Source organism: Chelonoidis abingdonii, chromosome 13, assembly GCF_003597395.2.
Source record: "Chelonoidis abingdonii isolate Lonesome George chromosome 13, CheloAbing_2.0, whole genome shotgun sequence".
Lineage (NCBI taxonomy): Eukaryota > Metazoa > Chordata > Testudines > Testudinidae > Chelonoidis > Chelonoidis abingdonii.
In genome coordinates this window covers 22,404,689-22,421,865 of record NC_133781.1, presented here as the reverse complement: position 1 = coordinate 22,421,865, position 17,177 = coordinate 22,404,689, and the positions used below count along the sequence as shown (strand labels likewise).

At 43.2% G+C, this 17,177-nt stretch overlaps 1 protein-coding gene across 2 annotated transcripts in view; it reads left to right on the top strand.

Moving 5' to 3' along the window:
* Window positions 1-17,177, top strand: part of MMD (monocyte to macrophage differentiation associated) — a 139,751-nt gene that overhangs the window by 100,713 nt on the left and 21,861 nt on the right. Inside the window, exon 1 of one of the 2 annotated variants that reach the window (XM_032805602.2) lies at window positions 11,464-11,495. The exons of the other annotated variant lie outside the window; for it this stretch is intronic. Coding sequence (XP_032661493.1) covers window positions 11,467-11,495 — 29 coding nt within the window. The 5' untranslated portion in view covers window positions 11,464-11,466. Of the gene's footprint in view, window positions 1-11,463; window positions 11,496-17,177 lie in introns of those variants that run through there. 2 annotated transcript variants of the gene reach the window in all.

Sequence of the window (17,177 nt, the reverse complement as noted above, 5' to 3'; positions counted from 1 at the left end):
CACTGCAATAAAATACCTGTGGCTAGCCAGCCTGGGTCAGCTGACTTTGGCTTCTAGGTCTCATGCTGCATGTCTATAAAATGGCAGGGTAGACATTTGGGATCGGGCTACAGCCCAAGCTCTGGGAACCTCTGCATTCCTGGGCGCCCAGGACCTGGGCTCCAGCTGGAGCCTGAATGTCTGCACTGCAGTTTTATAGCCCCCAGCCTGACATAAGCCACTCACGGACGTTTTATTGCAGCGTAGACGTACTCTGACAGTCCACCACTAATATCCCACAATCCCACAGGCTGACTTTCTTTGTCCCCTGGACAATCAAGTTCGGTGAACTGTCAAGTTTTCCCATCAACACCACGAACAAAGGACTAGAGCAGCCACATTTTGGGAGAGTGCTAGGAAGTCTGAGACGTGGGTGGTTTGACTCAGGCCTGCATAATGCAGTGTAGACACTGGAGCCCCAGGTTGGGACCCAGAGTTCAACTATTCCTAACCTGGAGTTACAAATAAATATAGATGCTCAAGCCCTAACAAACCCAGGAGCTGCTGATTTGACTTCTACTTACCCTGGGCTTACATTGCAGTGTAGACATACCCAGAGATGGCCAGAAATAAATTATTCACAGTAACAGTATCCTATCATATTGGTGCTTTGGATTATCAAGAAACTGATTTAGAGCACATTCAACAGACACAATATTGCCAGTCCAAATAATTCAGAACTCATGAATCAGGCCCAAGATCATGAGGCTGTCTTAAAAAAATAATGAGATTTTGAAATAATTCCTTTGGAGTCTTTTTTATTTGCCATCTAGTTTTTGTATCGTTAGGGTTCAGATTTTCCAGCATTTATCCAAAACCAAGACAGCTAGAATCTTAGTGCTGGGGTTTGGTTTGGTTTGTAATGAAAACTGAGAGTTTAAGAAAAATACCAAATATCACAAGACTCACACTAACATTGCAAGAGTTGGCAATACTGCAGAGACCAGCATTAAATGTAAGGGTGATTGAAACATTTATGCTATATACTGTAGATAAAATTATATTTTATGAGAGAGATCATGCTAAAAGAAACAGAAGAAAGAGAAAGGTGTGGCCTAAACTCAGGAGGTGTGGTTAAAATGAGAGGCAGGAATTCTTGAAGTCTGATCTATCTCCAGTACTGATTATCTTTGGACTGTGAGAAAGTCACTGAGAAGCACATTTTCAAAGGGTGGGCTCTGTTCTGAGACTACAAGTTGCACTCCCCAAAAATGTAGCTGCATCTTTTGCATCCACAAGTCACAGAGTGCAAGGAAACTAATTCCCAATTCACTTGGGACCAGGTAACTCCTGATCAGCTTCTCTATGCCCTTCCTCAGGTAACCAGAGGAAAGTACTGTAGAAATAAGACAGAAAGAGTCAATGGCTTGCTCCATCCACACCCAGGTATCATACAACTGGCCTGAACTTTCCTCTAGGGAGTTTGTCTGTTTATTTTCAGTCTATGTTGAATGATTTTATCTTGTAATCAGTGCATCCTAACCTCAAGATTCAGTCCTGAGGAAGAGACTTTGCAGTCGAAAGTTCCAATCCTCCAAATAAGAACTGTGTGGGTCGAACCGTTATTCCTGGAATTTATACCATGAGTCAGTTCTTCAGCTAGTGTAAGTCAGTGCAGTCCAACTGAAGTCAACAGAACCACACTGATTTAAACCAGTTGAGGATCTACCCCCTGGATCCAGTTGTGGGTACAAATCAGGCAGGCAGTGAGGCACAGGTAGTCAGATTTCTGCTTTGGTTTATTTCCCAGGTGTGAGCTACACACACAAAAAGAGAAGCCAGACCTCAGCCTTTCTGAAAACTTACCCCTTATCCTCTCTTTCCCCCTCCCTCATTTCTTCATCTATAAAAGATGACGGTTAGGTAATACCACCCTCGCAAGGCTTTTGTGAGACTTAACTAGATGGCAAAGATAAGAAGTGCTGGTAAGTGTCATTTTTAATAGTAGTAGCATCTATCTGGGAGTCACTCAGTGTATGTCTACTACTGTAGTTAGAACAGCGAGACAGGCAATTGGTCTCTTGATATCTCTTTGCCGCTGACTGTGCAACCTTTGGCAAGTGACGTAACCTCTCATTGATTCAGTTTGCTCTTTAGTAAATTGCATGTAACAATACTTTGCTCCCTTGCTGAAGGGATGTTGTGAGGATCAATTAATTCAGATGACAAGCACTATAAAAGCATCAAGTATGGTTATTATTTTGTCCCAGTGCCCAGGTCCCCGTTGAGTGCCACAAATTGTTCCGCAGGCTGAGTGGAAAGAGCTACCTCATCAGTAATGACATGAGATCATTACATCATGACTGTTCTCATCCTCTTCCTCCCCACTTCCAATGAGGGTAATATTTTATTTTAAAGTTAAACAATACTTAGATTGTCAGCAGGAACTCCCTGTTCATTCTGAGTTTGTATAGCGCCCTGTACAATAGGATCCCAGTCCATGACTGAGACTCCACAGTGCTACCGCAGTACAGATAATTCATACAAATCCAGTCACAGCAGTTCAGAGGGACCAATTGGAAAAAGAAATGCCATGTTCCTAAAGCCAGGTAGCTGCCTTTTCCACAATGAAACATATCTATGGAGCCAGTCCTGGAAGGTGATGTGCACCTTCAAATCTCCCTGACTTCATTCTATAGGTCAATAAGTGATTTGTGATAGGGACTGTCTCTTTTTAATTGTTTCTTCAAAGCCTAGCACCGTGGGGCCCTGATCTCATTTGGGACCTCTGGGTGCTACTATAATACAAATAATAGGATGACTCATCCATAGATTCACATGTTCTAAAATGTTTCCTAATCAGGTTTGAACCTAAACATTAATGAAAGAAACACCACATGTTATTGGAAGGAGTTCTAGTTTCCAACACACATGATAAAAACAGTAACTGGTGAGTACATTCATAGAATCATAGAAAATTAGGGTTGGAAGACACCTCAGGAGGTCATCTAGTCCAACCCCCTGCTCAAGGCAGGACCAACACCAACTAAATCATCCCAGCCAGGGCTTTGTCAAGCATGCCTTAAAAACCTCTAAGGAAGGAGACTCCACCACCTCCCTAGGTAACCCATTCCAGTGCTTCACCACCCTCTACTTTGGATTTGGATTTTTATATGATAGCTTCACTTCACTTCTCAATGACTTTTGCCATTAAAAGAGGGCCGGAGGAGACCTTGATTCTTAGGTTATTCTTTACTAAAATCTATTTCTCAAAAGTAAAAGAACTGAGATGTTTATTTCAAGTTTCAAAGTGTGCCTTTCAGTCTATATTTGGGTTCTCTGATTCCAAATTTATTATTTAAACAACCTAATGAAAACCCCATTTTAACAAATAACTAGCATAATGTTGTCAGAGTGATCTGTGATTTTACATGAATGACTCCTCAGCTCTAAGCAAATCCTGGGTCTGGTCCCAGTACTAAACAAGAGATAACTTGTTATGTAAACACAATAGACTTGCTTCTAGTCCCACTTACACCATTTTGATTCCATAAACTCCAATGGAATTCTTCTTGATTTACATCACTAGACATGAGAGAAAAATCTGTCCTGAGATTTTTATTTATCTATTTTCTGTTTATTTCTCTTTATAAAAAAAAGTATAACAAAAGGACTTTAGGTATCTTTGTATTTTAAAAACACAGTCATATAAAAATAACAAATTCAGCTGCTTCTCATCCTAAAACTAGATAATACCCACTTGGAATAAAACTTCTGCCATGCTTAACCATATATCAGGAAACTGCAATTTTTTCCCTTCAGTTAGGAAGCAATGTATGTTAAAATCTGTAAATATGAAGGGCCAGATTCTGTGACCTTTATTTACTGAAGGCCTGATCCAAAGCCCATGGATTCAATGGAGGTAGTCTTTCTATTGCCTTCTCGACAATAGATCATGGCCTTAGATCGGACCCATTGACTTTACTCCGCCAAGTAGTCCCATTCATTGCAATGTCAAAGGAAGGTATTCCTTAGTGTGAATAAGGATGGCAGAATCTGGCTCATCATCGATGTGTTCTCAAAGAGAAAAAATCTGAGGTTTGGGAGGAAATGAGAGAGAAGTCTTTACATGTAGGTGTCTGCTTTACCAATCCAGACTAGTTCTGCTTTGTTATTGAAGAGGGACTTGCGGGTGTATTAATTATATAATGGATGCTGGCACAAATGTGAAAATCTCATACTTTTTTTTGACAATATAGAAGGTAACATATTGATCAAATATCAGTGCCAAGAAGAATGAGTTGTTCTGAGTGAATGGAACAATGCCAGGAAAAGCTACAGAACCTTGTGAAAAGCCTACACTTAATGGGCTGAAGAATTAAGGACTCATCATACTGACAACTGAAGTTATCAGCTTTCTCATGTATTACATCAGCTACTTCTCTACATGTTCATTCTCCCATGCTGGAGTGTCAGGACCATCAACGCTGGCTTGGAAGGACCTTTCTGCTCTCCAGAGGAGAGAACCATTGGTATCTTGGGCCACACAGTGATATCTTTATTCATGCTGAATAACATTTTTCACCATGTGTAAGTGGAGTAAAACACCACTCAGTGTGAGTAAGGGTATTACAACCTTCCCTTTATCTGTATAATGTTGTACATTAGGGCAGATTATTGAGTTGTCCCAATTTATCTGGGAACCATCCAGTTCCAGAGATGATACAGATTGTAGAGATAATCAGCGCCCTGATGACCACCCAGACAACCAACAAGCTGAGCATTTGATCTATGAAATGCTGTATTTTTAAGCGGAAAATGGGGTGGCTTTCAAACGTCATGTTATTTAAATTATAGTATATGTATGTACAAGATGATAGTGGTCAGGAAAATTGTGGATTTTTTAAGAGGTCCTAATCACTAGTAGGAATAGGAGGTTCTGGTTCTTCTCATCTGTGTTATAGGCACAGGCCAGCAGACAGGAACCCATGTTTGGGAGAGCAAAAAACCCACCTTTGCGCTCCTTGATGTGCTGAGCATTCCACGGCCACAGCTGAGATTCTGACTCCACATCCTCCCACAAACTCTATTTGTTGCTCATGTAAGAATCCAACACCACAAATCAACAAATTGTCACTATTTTTCTATCAGCAGTATCCTATGGGTGGAGGTGTTAATCGCGAATGTCTCCCTCATAACAGGATAAGACTGAAAGCAATCAGCAAGAGAGGAGGAGAGGGTAGAAGACTTAGATTTACGAAGAATCTGTTGAGCTAATTATACTATGTATTGTTATAAACCCAAGAAGTGTTAGTTCTTTATCTACTAGTGGAGACTTCCTTGTGGCAGAATACAGCATCTTGCAGGATGAATTGTACTTATTAATAATTGGTTAAATGCATCCCAATACAGAGGGTTTGGCCTTCTGATTTAAATCACTATGGTACCCGAGGTTTTCTGAACCCAAATCCATGGTAACTAGTCTCTGTTTTCCAGGTGGCAACAGGAAATAAATCAGTGGGGAACACAGCACCTCCATCTGATAAACAATTGGTACACACAAGAGTGCTTTCACCCCCAAATCCTTGTTTTTATTAAGTACAAAGCACACCTAATGGGTCAAAAAATTCCCTAGCAACAGCAAAGAATTTATAATTTCTTCTTATCAGCAAAGCAGCTTCCAACAAGAAACTCACAGAAACCCAGAGCCAAGATCAGCTATCCACACTCCCTTCCATTCACATGAATCCTTCACTTTATCTCTTCTTGTTAGCAGCACACTTTCAGTGTTGCTGGTTTGTCTGCCTAAGCAACAGGCCAAATCATTCCCTCCTACCAGAGTAGTCATCTAGCTCCTCCTCTATTGGAAACCTGGATTCTGTTCAATGCTCCTTTTTTTCATCTTGACTTACCCCACCCCTCCTGTTAAGTCCAACCCATCAATACCAGTCAAACTTGTCTCTTCTTGCCTCATAAAGAGACCTAAGCTATTCTCTGCTATGTTAAAATGGATGATGGCTCCCAGAGTCATAGAAGGAAACTGGCCACCTTAGCTGTGTACGTGTGACCACTGAAGACTCAGGCAAGTATCCAGGAATGTAAATCAGTCAGTAAGGAAAACATTAGCTATCACTGTGTAAGCGTTTGGTGACTACCAAAGCGCACTCCAGAAACAATTGCAGTTCCTTATTCTAAATGTTTGTTATTCTCTTGATCTGACAAATGACAAGGCTGGGTACATCATGTATGTCTGACACACATACTAATGACAATGATTCCTATGTTGTCAATGTGACAAGAAGAGATGTGACAATGAGAGATTTAATTTTGTTAGTAGGACGTCTACACACACTTCTTGTGGGACACTACAATTTAGTCTTGGCCATGGGGTGTGTTTTGCCTACGCCAACCATCATATGTAGGTTCTGCGTGTGCTGTAAGGTAGAGTGAAAATGGCAGCTTGTCATAAAGATCCCATCTTTCTATCCCTGTTAGTATAATGTCCCCATGGTGCTTGATGTCTGTGCCAAAAAGAAGAAATGATATATATGTCTGAACTGAGCTCATGAAAAATGATTAATGAACAGCTCGGGAGAATGAATTTCTTGATCCACAGAACAATGGCAGGGCAAGCTTTGCATGTCCTCCTGCTCCTCCCATGTGTCAAACCTGAAATAGCAATGAAAGAATAGGTCATTCCATGTGGCCCAGCCACTCGTTGTTCTCTATGATGAGCCTGCCACTAAGCATGGCAATTAGCAGCAGGTTTGCTGGGTGGACACCTGCCTATCAGGCTCATTTCACATCACCCATCTAACAAATTTCCATTATTGTTGAGTGGACATGTATTCAATCCACCAAACTAGAGGTGAAAGCTTCTGTATCTTATTAGCAGTCCCCTGGGCCATTCATCATCAGCATGCAGCCATTTTGTTTCTAGGTGGACAAAGACATTGTAGCAGCTAGGGTTTCATCCCTTAAGAAACCACTGGCAATTTTGTTTAAGCAAACCTGACACATCGAAAAATGCACTCCTAGCTAAAGCGAGGAAACATGTTTCTAGTGCCAGGAGCACTTCGTAATAAAGCAATGAAATAGCATCTTAGGTTTTTTAATTTGTGAAGTATAAGAGTGTAATAGAAATAGTGGCATTTGGAAGACCTGGGGGGGTTTGGTTTCTGCAGTTTTGTGCTTGATGCCAGTTTTTTTAAATTAATCTGTAGCTCCTGAGACCATAAAAAGGTCTGAGCTCTTCTGATATTTACAAAATACAATAAAATGTCTGAGTCATTAAACATGAAATGCAATTAGAGATGGGATTTCTGTGCGAGTGGTAAGTGCTAAGTATGGTATTGTTCAGAATCAGGCTCTTAAATGTGAGTGCTGAATAACTTACTTTCATTGCAAAAAGAAATACATATATTTGACTCAACATCAGCATCACAAAATCTTACAATTTTTATCACAAGTAATGTGATTTTTTTTTCTTTTCTTAAAGCCCCAGATGCTGCAATCAAGTTATTCTCTGAGCGTGTCAGCTTTTCATTAAAACACAGAAGTAAGTTTCTAATCCTCATGATTCCAAAGAAAAACTTTAAAATGTGAATCCCAGTGCTCATGCAGCAGAAGGCAAATAAAAGGAACCCAAAACTTAATATTTCTAAAAATCTCATTATTTTAAGCCACTCTCATGATTTTGAGAGCCTGATTCATGATTTTTTTTTAACTGTTCAGGGTGGGAAATACTAAAATACTGTATTATAAGAGCTACATTCTACAAATATTCCCTGGGAGTCTTGTGTGAAAATTTGACCAAATTAAATTTATGTGGGATCATGGAAATCTGCTATACTACATGATTTTTAATTGTAAGTGTACTATGCACTGTGAAATAGCTTGAATGTACTGAACAAAGACACATGTGCATGCATAAATCCTGCAAAGACTTATGTACATTACTTACTTTTTGTGCACCGTTAGTTTTACTTAATTCAATGGCTCTATACAATTAAGTCCAAGAGTAAATCTTTGCAGGATGGAAGTTCTCCCATAAAGAGATTATCAGGTAAAGTAATGAATTAGTATAAAATTATACAAAAACTCCAGTGCACCTGCAACACACAAATCAGGCAATCAAAGGTTGAAGTGCATGGGGTTAGTTAGCACTTCTGCAATTTTTTAACTACAAAGAGATAATATGCACTAAAAATGTTTATATTTGGTGGTTTACTTCTCCCTAAGCTGCTGTTCTCCACCCTTCACAGATCATTGTATGCTCTTTGGGGGTCTATGTTTGTTCAGTGTTTGGCACCCAGAGGATCGGGCAGTCATTGTGCTACAGTAAATAATAAGGCCAAAGAGGAATAAGGAGGTTGTGGCTGCTACAAGACTTTGTGGGAGAAATTAGTTTTGAGAAAGTTGAAGAAAGACAGGAAGTCGGTGTGCCCCATGGGGAGTTTAGAAGGCTAGTTCAAATACAAGGAGGCAGCAGGGGAAAAGATGAAGAGACTATAAGAGGAGATGACAAAAGAAGCAGCAGCTAAGAAGAAAGAGGAATAGAGAGGATGTGGGCAGAATAGTTTGATGTCCTACCAAGAAGGATTTGAGGGTCTGACTGGATACATTTTATACCATTCACACATGCTTTCTGCTTTACCCTCCTTGGGCTCCACACATTGTGCTCTGCTCACAGCCACAGTCTGATGATGCAGCAGTGTCATGACAGTTTCCTGTACTTTCTTCATACTTTCAGTATGTAAACTTGCTATGGGAGCAACAGAGGAAAACCACCACAGAGGGTAGGGTGTTGTGCAGGAAGGCGGTGCTGCTTAGGCTGTGCGGGTATTCAGAATATGACCATGTATTCTGATAGGCTCTTTGGGTTTAGCACTCCCTTTCTGGAGCTCGCGATGCCTTGCTATGCTCCTTTGCCTTTACTTCTTTTTGATTAGTAGAAAAAGAAGTTGGGAGGGAAAACAGAGGTACAGAAAAATGAAGCAACTTGCCCAGTGTCACACATGTAAATTGAGTAGATTTTCATACTATGAACCTCTATCTCTTTTCTTATGTGCTTTGATTTGCAGTGAAATAGTTAATTCATGTCCAAATTAAATGTTAAAACCTGAGATTAATAGGGGCCATTCACAGATCTTGACATTATTTTAGGCTGTCTGCAAACACAGGAAAATTAATCTGCAGTGGTTAAACCCATTTGGCAGTTTGAAGGTTTTCTTTTCAACTACAAGGGATAAACTTGCCATTCCTCTCCCTTCCCCTCTTTTTAATGAAAGCTTAGGTATTGTCCATTCACACCGGGAATTTGTGTACCTGCCGTGATGAAAACCGTGTGATCTGCACCACTGCAGCTCACTCCAGCTTGAAAGTAGGATAAACTGCATCATAGCTTAGGTGTCTACACCAGTGGCTTGCCTTGGTCACTGTCCATACAATCCCAACTATAAACAAGGCCTTAGATCAGGGGTAGGCAAACTATGGCACACGTGCCGAAGGCAGCACATGAGCTGATTTTCAGTAACACACTGCCCAGGTCCTGGCCACGGGTCTGGGGGGCTCTGCATTTTAATTTAATTTTAAATGAAGCTTCTTAAACATTTTAAAAACCTTATTTACTTTACATACAACAAAAGTTTAATTATATATTATAGACTTATAGAAAGAGACCTTCTAAAAACGTTTAAATGTATTACTGGCACGTGAAACCTTAAATTAGAGTGAATAAATGAAGACTCAGCACACTACTTCTGAAAAGTTGCCGACCCCTGCCTTAGATTCTTTAATGGAAGATGGGAGCTTGTGAGAGGTGGTACATCATCCCACTTCAAGCCCTGGTATTTGGTACATCTTAAATGGAATGGTGTGTTTTCTTTACAGCATTGCCTACTGTTTCCAACATACTAAGTAGTGTACAAACACATTTAGAGGCAATCCCTGCTTGGAAAAGGCTGTAGTCACAATAGACAAGACAAAGAGGGGGAGGGAAAACAGAGGTACAGAAAAGTGAAGCAACCTGCTCAGTGTCACACAGCAGCTCTGTAGCAGAGCTGGGAACAAAAGCCAAACTGCTCTGGGCACAGCATCCAATGCACCATGCCTGAGGCCATGCTATCTTCTCTCCATTGTTTCTGTTATGGTGATAGTATCTAGGGTAACCAGACAGCAAGTGTGAAAAATCGGGACAGGGGTGGGGGTAATAGGAGCCTATATAAGAAAAAGACCAAAAAATCGGGACTGTCCCTATAAAATTGGGACATCTGGTCACCCTACTGGTATCTCACCTTTTTATAGACAAGTACATTGTTCTTAGGGTCAGGAAGATTCATCTTTTTAAGCTCACTGCTTCCTGGGGCAACTGAATGAAAACAAAGGGACTGAAACCACTATCCTTTCTGATTCAGCCTTGGCCTCTTTTTCAGCTGCCTGTCCTAGCTCTCTTCTTTTACTTTCCCCTTCAATTCCTTCTTCCACCCTTCCAACTATTCTGTTTAGGCTCTGTGTCCAGCACCCGAGTATCTGAACCTCTCCTACCTTACATTTCCCCCTCCTTTTACTTTCTCCCTTCTCTCTAGTGGCAGTAAAACCATTTTATAGTGGGGGTGCAGAGAACCATTGAACAAAACGAAACCCTGTATATGCTGGAAACCACTTTAAGCCAGGGAGTGCTGCAATAATTCGAGTTCCAGCATGCCTGCTTCTCTCCTCACCTAAGAAACAACTGTACCCAGGTGCAGCCTGGCTTTCTTTTTAAGAGAGAGAGAGAGAGTGTGTCTACACACACACACACACACACACGAAGGGAATTCCACGGGTCAGGCAGTACAAGGGTTTTCTTCTTCTCCTTTCATTCTGACAAAGGAAACCCAGCAGTACCAGGATGTGCTTATTCGTGTTCCAAAGCAGCGTCCCCCTGGCAGCTGGACTAAAATGGGATCTGATTTGCCACATCGGCCGGGGACTCTCGCGGGCTGCCAGCGTGGGGTTTCCATTGCACCACGGAGAGGCGCCGCAGGCAGCTTGAGGCTCTGCACGGGGAGCCCTTTATGTACCCTCCGCCCAGAGCTTGTGTCGCGCACAAGGGCGAGCGAGGGCCGCTGCTGCACCCGGCTGCAGCCCCCGCGGTACTGGGCAGCTCGGCCTCCGGACAGGTGCTGCAGCCGGGCGAGGGTCCCGCAACCCGGGCCCCGACTCCGCCTTCGCTGCCTCCCTGGCCTGGCGCCGAGAGGGGCGGGGCGCGCGGCGCCGTGGGCGGGATGGGCGGAGGGAAGCCCGGCGCCGAGGGGGGATAAAGCGGCAGCGCTGAGCGCCTGCCCCCGTGTGCCGCTGGCTCCGTCTCTCCGCACACGCCGCTGCCTGCGGCGCTCCGGGCCGACGGGGCTCGCAAGCCATATGAGGGCCCGGACGCCCGGCCCTCGCCGCCGCAGGACGCCCGCAGCCGCTCCGGCCGACCCCGCCCGGCCGGCGCCAGCGCCCATGCGGTGCTCCAGCGAGAGGCTGCGGAGGTGAGCCGGGGGCGAGCGCCCGTCCCGGGGGACCCGGGCTCCCCACGCCGCCCCGGGCTGGTGCCCGCATCCCCCCGCCCCACCTCCTCGGGTCTGTGCGCCCTTTCTGGGGTCTGACCCCTGCCTCTCCCACCCCCAATACTGGACCATGGGCGGGGGCCATTGCTGAAGTCTTTGGGGGGGACCAGGGCTGTGTTGGAGGAGTTTAAATTCCAGGGCTAGAACCCCCCCCCCCCCGCCCCATAGCTGCATGCAAAGTCCCGCCAGCCCCCCGTGGGCTGCATCTGTCACTGGGGAGCCAGTCCCTTACCTCCTGGGGGAAGGACCCGGGCTGTGCCGGCTGGCGGAGCCAGCGTGTCTCCAAAAAGGAAATACATCGCAAGGAGGGATGAGATTCTCCCCCCCCCCCCGTTTTTAAGTGGGTGAAGGGTCACGCATCCGGTGGGATGGTTTGTCACAGGTTCATCTTTGGTTAGACTCAGCCAGCTCTCCCTGCGTGTGCAACCGCTGGCAGGGGACTTTCCAACCTAGAAATGATCTCATCTCGTGAATGACTGGCTCTGGGGTCTGTAGGATATAGGGTGCTTTGGGATTATGATGTCTAGCTGTTTGTTTTGGCTGCTTTACGATGCAGAACGGTTGGTAGGAAGAGAATGGTTGGCAAGGGACAAGCAAAGAGTGTGGTTTTTTGTGCTCTGTGGTGGTTGAGGAACCTTAAATATATGGGGATATTTTCAGTCCATGCCGGCGTCTTTAGATGTCCCTTAGAGAAACAGGGAGGGTGAGGTAATATCTCTTTTGTTGGATCAACATGTGTTGGTGAGAGAAGTTTTTAAGCCACATTAGTCGCTCATACCTGAAGAAGAGCTTCTGCGTGGCTCCAAAACTTATCTCTCTCGCCAACAGATGTTGGTCCAGTAAAAGAAATTACCTCACCTTTATTGTGTCTCTAATACCCTGGGACCAGCACAGGTATAACTACGCTGCATACAACAATTAGATGCCCATTAGCAGACAGAATCAGAATGCTGGCCTCATTCCTTGTTCTTATCCCCTCCCTTCCAAAAATGGGTCAGTTCAAGGAACAATAGAACCCGGTACTTAACATAAGTATTTGGGTTTTCAGGTGCTTCATCATTCTAACATCTGGTACAATGAAGGTGAAGTTTTTGAATGACAGCGAGCCTCCCTATTTCGCGCCCCCACCCCCACCCCCCAGGAGGTACACTGTCTCAGTCTATTGCAGAATTACAATAACTTTTTTACTTTTTGAGCAAGCAAACCAAAAGGCAAAGCTTGATAGATCAAGGAAATCAAACCTAAAGTAGACATGAGTGGAGAGAGCTTGTCTACATTGCTCATGCCTGTTTTGATAGGCTCCCTAGCTCAGACCTGTGCTGCAGCATTACGTGAGTGTCATCTCTTCTTTCCCAGCCCCATTATTTTCTTCTCATTTTGAGCTCCTCCACCTTAACATGCCTTTACTTCACAATTTCCAGAAATCTGGGGATATCAAGGTGCATATAGTAATGAATTTTAGATTAGGCTATAGGGAAATATAAAACAGCAGGCCTCTTTTTATAATGGAGATTGTGAGCATATGATGGGCTTGGGTTAACTTTCAGCATTTGCTTATTTCAAGAAGACTTGATGGCCACATTATGTTGGCTTCAGAGTTCATACTATTTGTGAATGGTGTTATTTATTTAATCTAATGATGAATGTGACAAATGGAAGCAATCTAATTTTGTACTGATACATGTTTTGAAGCATTTTGAATCTGTTGCATCTAAAATAATTCTGTGTGGGAGTCCATAACATCTCTCACAGTTAATGATCAGTGTGGTCATTTTATTTTGTGAAGGGATTTCATTTATTTTCTTTATTCTGGGGAAAAAAAGGAGGAAAGTAGAAATAGCTACCAGGTAAATTATGAATATCAAGCTTGATGCAGAACTAATCTTTTTATTTTAAATTTTTATTTGTACCTTTTTTATTTAGAGAAAAATAAAACAATGAATGGAACAATGCAAATCACTCTTCCTTCAACCCCTCCCCCCTCGTGTTGTCTAGTCTCTTTAGTTGCTTAAACCTATTACCTTGGTATCTAAATGTGGAATTCTATTTAATCGATTCTCCTGCTAACACTGGCAGGAACAAACCAGCATATTTTCTCATACTCTATCAATCATGGATTTATTTATTTTATAAAAGGCCATTCAGACCTCCTACTTGGGTTTGCCAGTTATTCAAAAACAGAAGGGCACCAAGTAAAACAAAAAGGCAACACAATTAAAGTGGATGAAAGGAAATACCTGGGGCTTAAAGTAACTTAGTCTATGAAACTAAATACTGCAAAATATTTACCTCCTAAAAGATTACAAAACTGGACCATTGTGTGAATAACTTCACACAGAGTTACTTAGCTAAGGGCTATTGCTTCGTGTTTCAAAGCTGATGTTGATCACTAGATGAAGTCAAGAATATATTGCAAAATGGGCAAGTTTCTTGTGGATGTTTTTCTTACTACAGCTTTGGATGTAACCCAGTGCTCAACACAATATTGAGTGTACAATTAGATGGGCCACTGGTCTGATTACAGAAAAAATAAGATTGAATTGTAAGTAGTGTCTTGGCTACAACAGTGCTTATACTGTCTTCCAAACTCATTGTGGTCCATGGTACTTTTTTTTTTTTTTTAAACTGTATTTCCCTTAACATAGGACTGGTTAATTCTATATAATTCACGTTTGAAATACAGAACACAGTGAACAAGGCAGTCCTTATGGGAAATGAACAAGAATTTACATTAAAAAGTTTACATGAGTTCTGTCCTTTTGCTAAACTCATAGGAGTACTTTTTTTTTTTTTATTTAAAAGACTGTCAGATACTTTAGACAGAAAGTTCAAGTGATTTAAAGTAAGAGTGTGTGTGTGTGTGTGTGTGTGTGTGTGTGTGTGTGTGTGTGTGTGAATTGCCCAAGCCACTTGCCCCCCTATTCATTACTTTCTCTGTCTCTGAGATGAAGATGTTTGCCCTCGTGGGATTCTGCATTGAAGATGTAAAGGACTTGGTTTGCCTTTGGTCCAAGGCCATTGTAGTTTGATGAATACTTCATTTTAAAGCTTGGTTGCCTTCAAACGTATTTTATACATATTGCAATGCTTTCACATTGCCTTGATTGATACTATTGACTGGTAACAGATCTAAGGGAGTCTCATGTCAAAATTGATTTTCTTCAGCAGAGCTAACTGGGGGAAGCTTCCTTAGCCCAATCTGCACAGTCTCTGTTTCTAATTAGCGTTATTGTCAATTACTTTACTAAACACTAAGGTCTAGTACACGAAAAATCAGGAAAACCAGAAACCCTATGTGTCTTTTTCCTAATAGGCTGTAAAATCCTAAAATAGCAGTTAGTATTGATCATATAAACATGGTACAAATTCTCTCCTGCAACTCCTTTTTCCAAGTCATGTGTTCACCTGATGGACCTGAATGACTTGGGCTTGGTCTATGCTACAAAGTTAGGTCAACGTAAGCTGCCTAGTTGCATGTGTCTACTTTTTAAACTTTATCTCTAGCCAATGTAAGCACCCTGTTACACCATCTTCTCGAACAGCGCTGAGCTATCGTCTATGTACTGAGAGCCATGCAGTGTCAGTGCAGACACTGTGACTTATGTCAACCCTAACGGTCTGCTAGCAACTGTCCTGCGATGCCTGATGCTGACCACTCTGGTCACAGTTGTGAACTCTGCTTCCCAAGGGTCCACAGAGAATGCAAGCCACCCTTCTTCCCTCCCCCCGGTTTAAAACCCCTTCACCATTTTGAAATACTTCTTCCTGATTGCCCAGCTTGGTGAGCACAACTAGCAGCTTCCCCTTGGGTGCAACTGACCACACTGTAGATGTGCTGCTGCCTGGAGTAGATGGGGAGGTAATGGATTTTCTGGGCTAATGGGGGAGGGGGGGAAGAGGCTGTGCAGGCACAGTTACACAGCAGCCATAGAAACATCAACATTTGCAAGCAGATTGCATAGGGGATGTGGGCGAAGGGGAACAACTGGAATCAGCAACAGAGCTGCATTACAGTGAAGGAACTATAGCAGGCATACCGTGAGGCCAACAGTCAATCCAGTGCTGAGCCACGGACATGCTGCTTTTAAAATGACCTGCATGCCATACTTTGCAGAAACCCCACTAGCACCCCACAGAGCACTGTAGGCACCTCCAAGGAACTGGACACACAGACCTCTGCATGAACAGTCAGGAGGAGGAGGCTAGGTAACATGTGACTGAGGAGTCCAGCCATGCTGAAAGCCAGGACATGTTTGAGACTCCACAGGCCAGGCCGTCAAGCACAGGGGAGCCTGCTGCAGGGTAAGTGTGTGAATGCATTTCCCATTACAATCTTTAAATGTACTGATGGTGCCTGACCCCCGTGTAGCAGGACCCATCTATTGACTTATTTTCCTCATGCTAGAAGTAGTGGTACAACGGAAAGGTAGTTTATCTGCTTTTTATTCCCCACTAGAGATAGGCAGAGGATAGGGGATCTGTGGAGCAGTTTGTCTACATACACACGGATGTCCTTTGAATTGTCCTGAAAGATCTTGACGACACTTCCATGGAGCTGCTCTGCAATCCTCTCCTGCACGTTTCTGGGGTTGACCACTCTATTTCTTATTTTGTGGTAGGACACGTTTCTACTCCACTCTGCGATGACTGTAGCAGGCATCATTGCAGTTAACAGCTAGCAACATACAGACCTGGGTGGTTTCGGGTCACCAGCCACAGCTGTGGTCTCTGTGCCTTTTCGTTACTCTCGAGGGAGAATTCAGCTAAAATCACCACTGCCTATGGAAAATATTGCCTGTATTCACTGCCATTGCCCTATACCTGTACCATTTCATGCAACCAAACAGTTCCCTCCTCATTTCTCTGCTCTCTGCCTCTGGGAGCCCATGCTCACGATAGCTGGAATTGGAGAGTGGGGCCGTGCTCAAGCATGCTGAAGTGTCCATAAGCATGCCTTGCCGAAAACCTTAGGGCAGCAAGGGAAGGAAGCTCTGAAACTGAACAAACTTTCCATTTTGACTATACTTACAATGATACCTCTGTGTGTGTTAGCTGTAGCTCCTGCCATTGTGGCCTTCAGGAGTCCCCATCCATGCCTATGGAATGCTTGAGCTAGATAAGGAAGAGAAAGAGGAATCCCTATGGAGGAAAAGGGTGGACAGGAGAGACCCATCAGGAAAAGGAGAGGCAGATGCACCAGGGCATAATGAGGCCATTTCAGCACAAAACACAGATGCTGCAAACTCTCTGGTGGGCCTGCAGGATCAACAAGCCTGAACTTGCCTCCCTTTGCAGTCAATGGGAGGTACTAAAATGGAGTTCTTGTGCACCCCCATGCTCTCCAATGTTCCACATGGCATCAGGGCTGCATCTGTACCCCTGCCAATCCACACTGGGAGACAATAAGGACAACCACAGCTTCACATCCTGACCTGTGGGAGACCTGATTTGTTGTCTGTGATGCTGAAATGGGCATGAATGTTCTTTCTCCATGTTTAGTTCCTTTTTAACTTATTCAAAAAAAAGTGTTTTTTTTTAATTGCATATAATTTTTATGTACTGGCTTTGGTACCCAATAAAATCTATTTTTGAGAACATAATGTA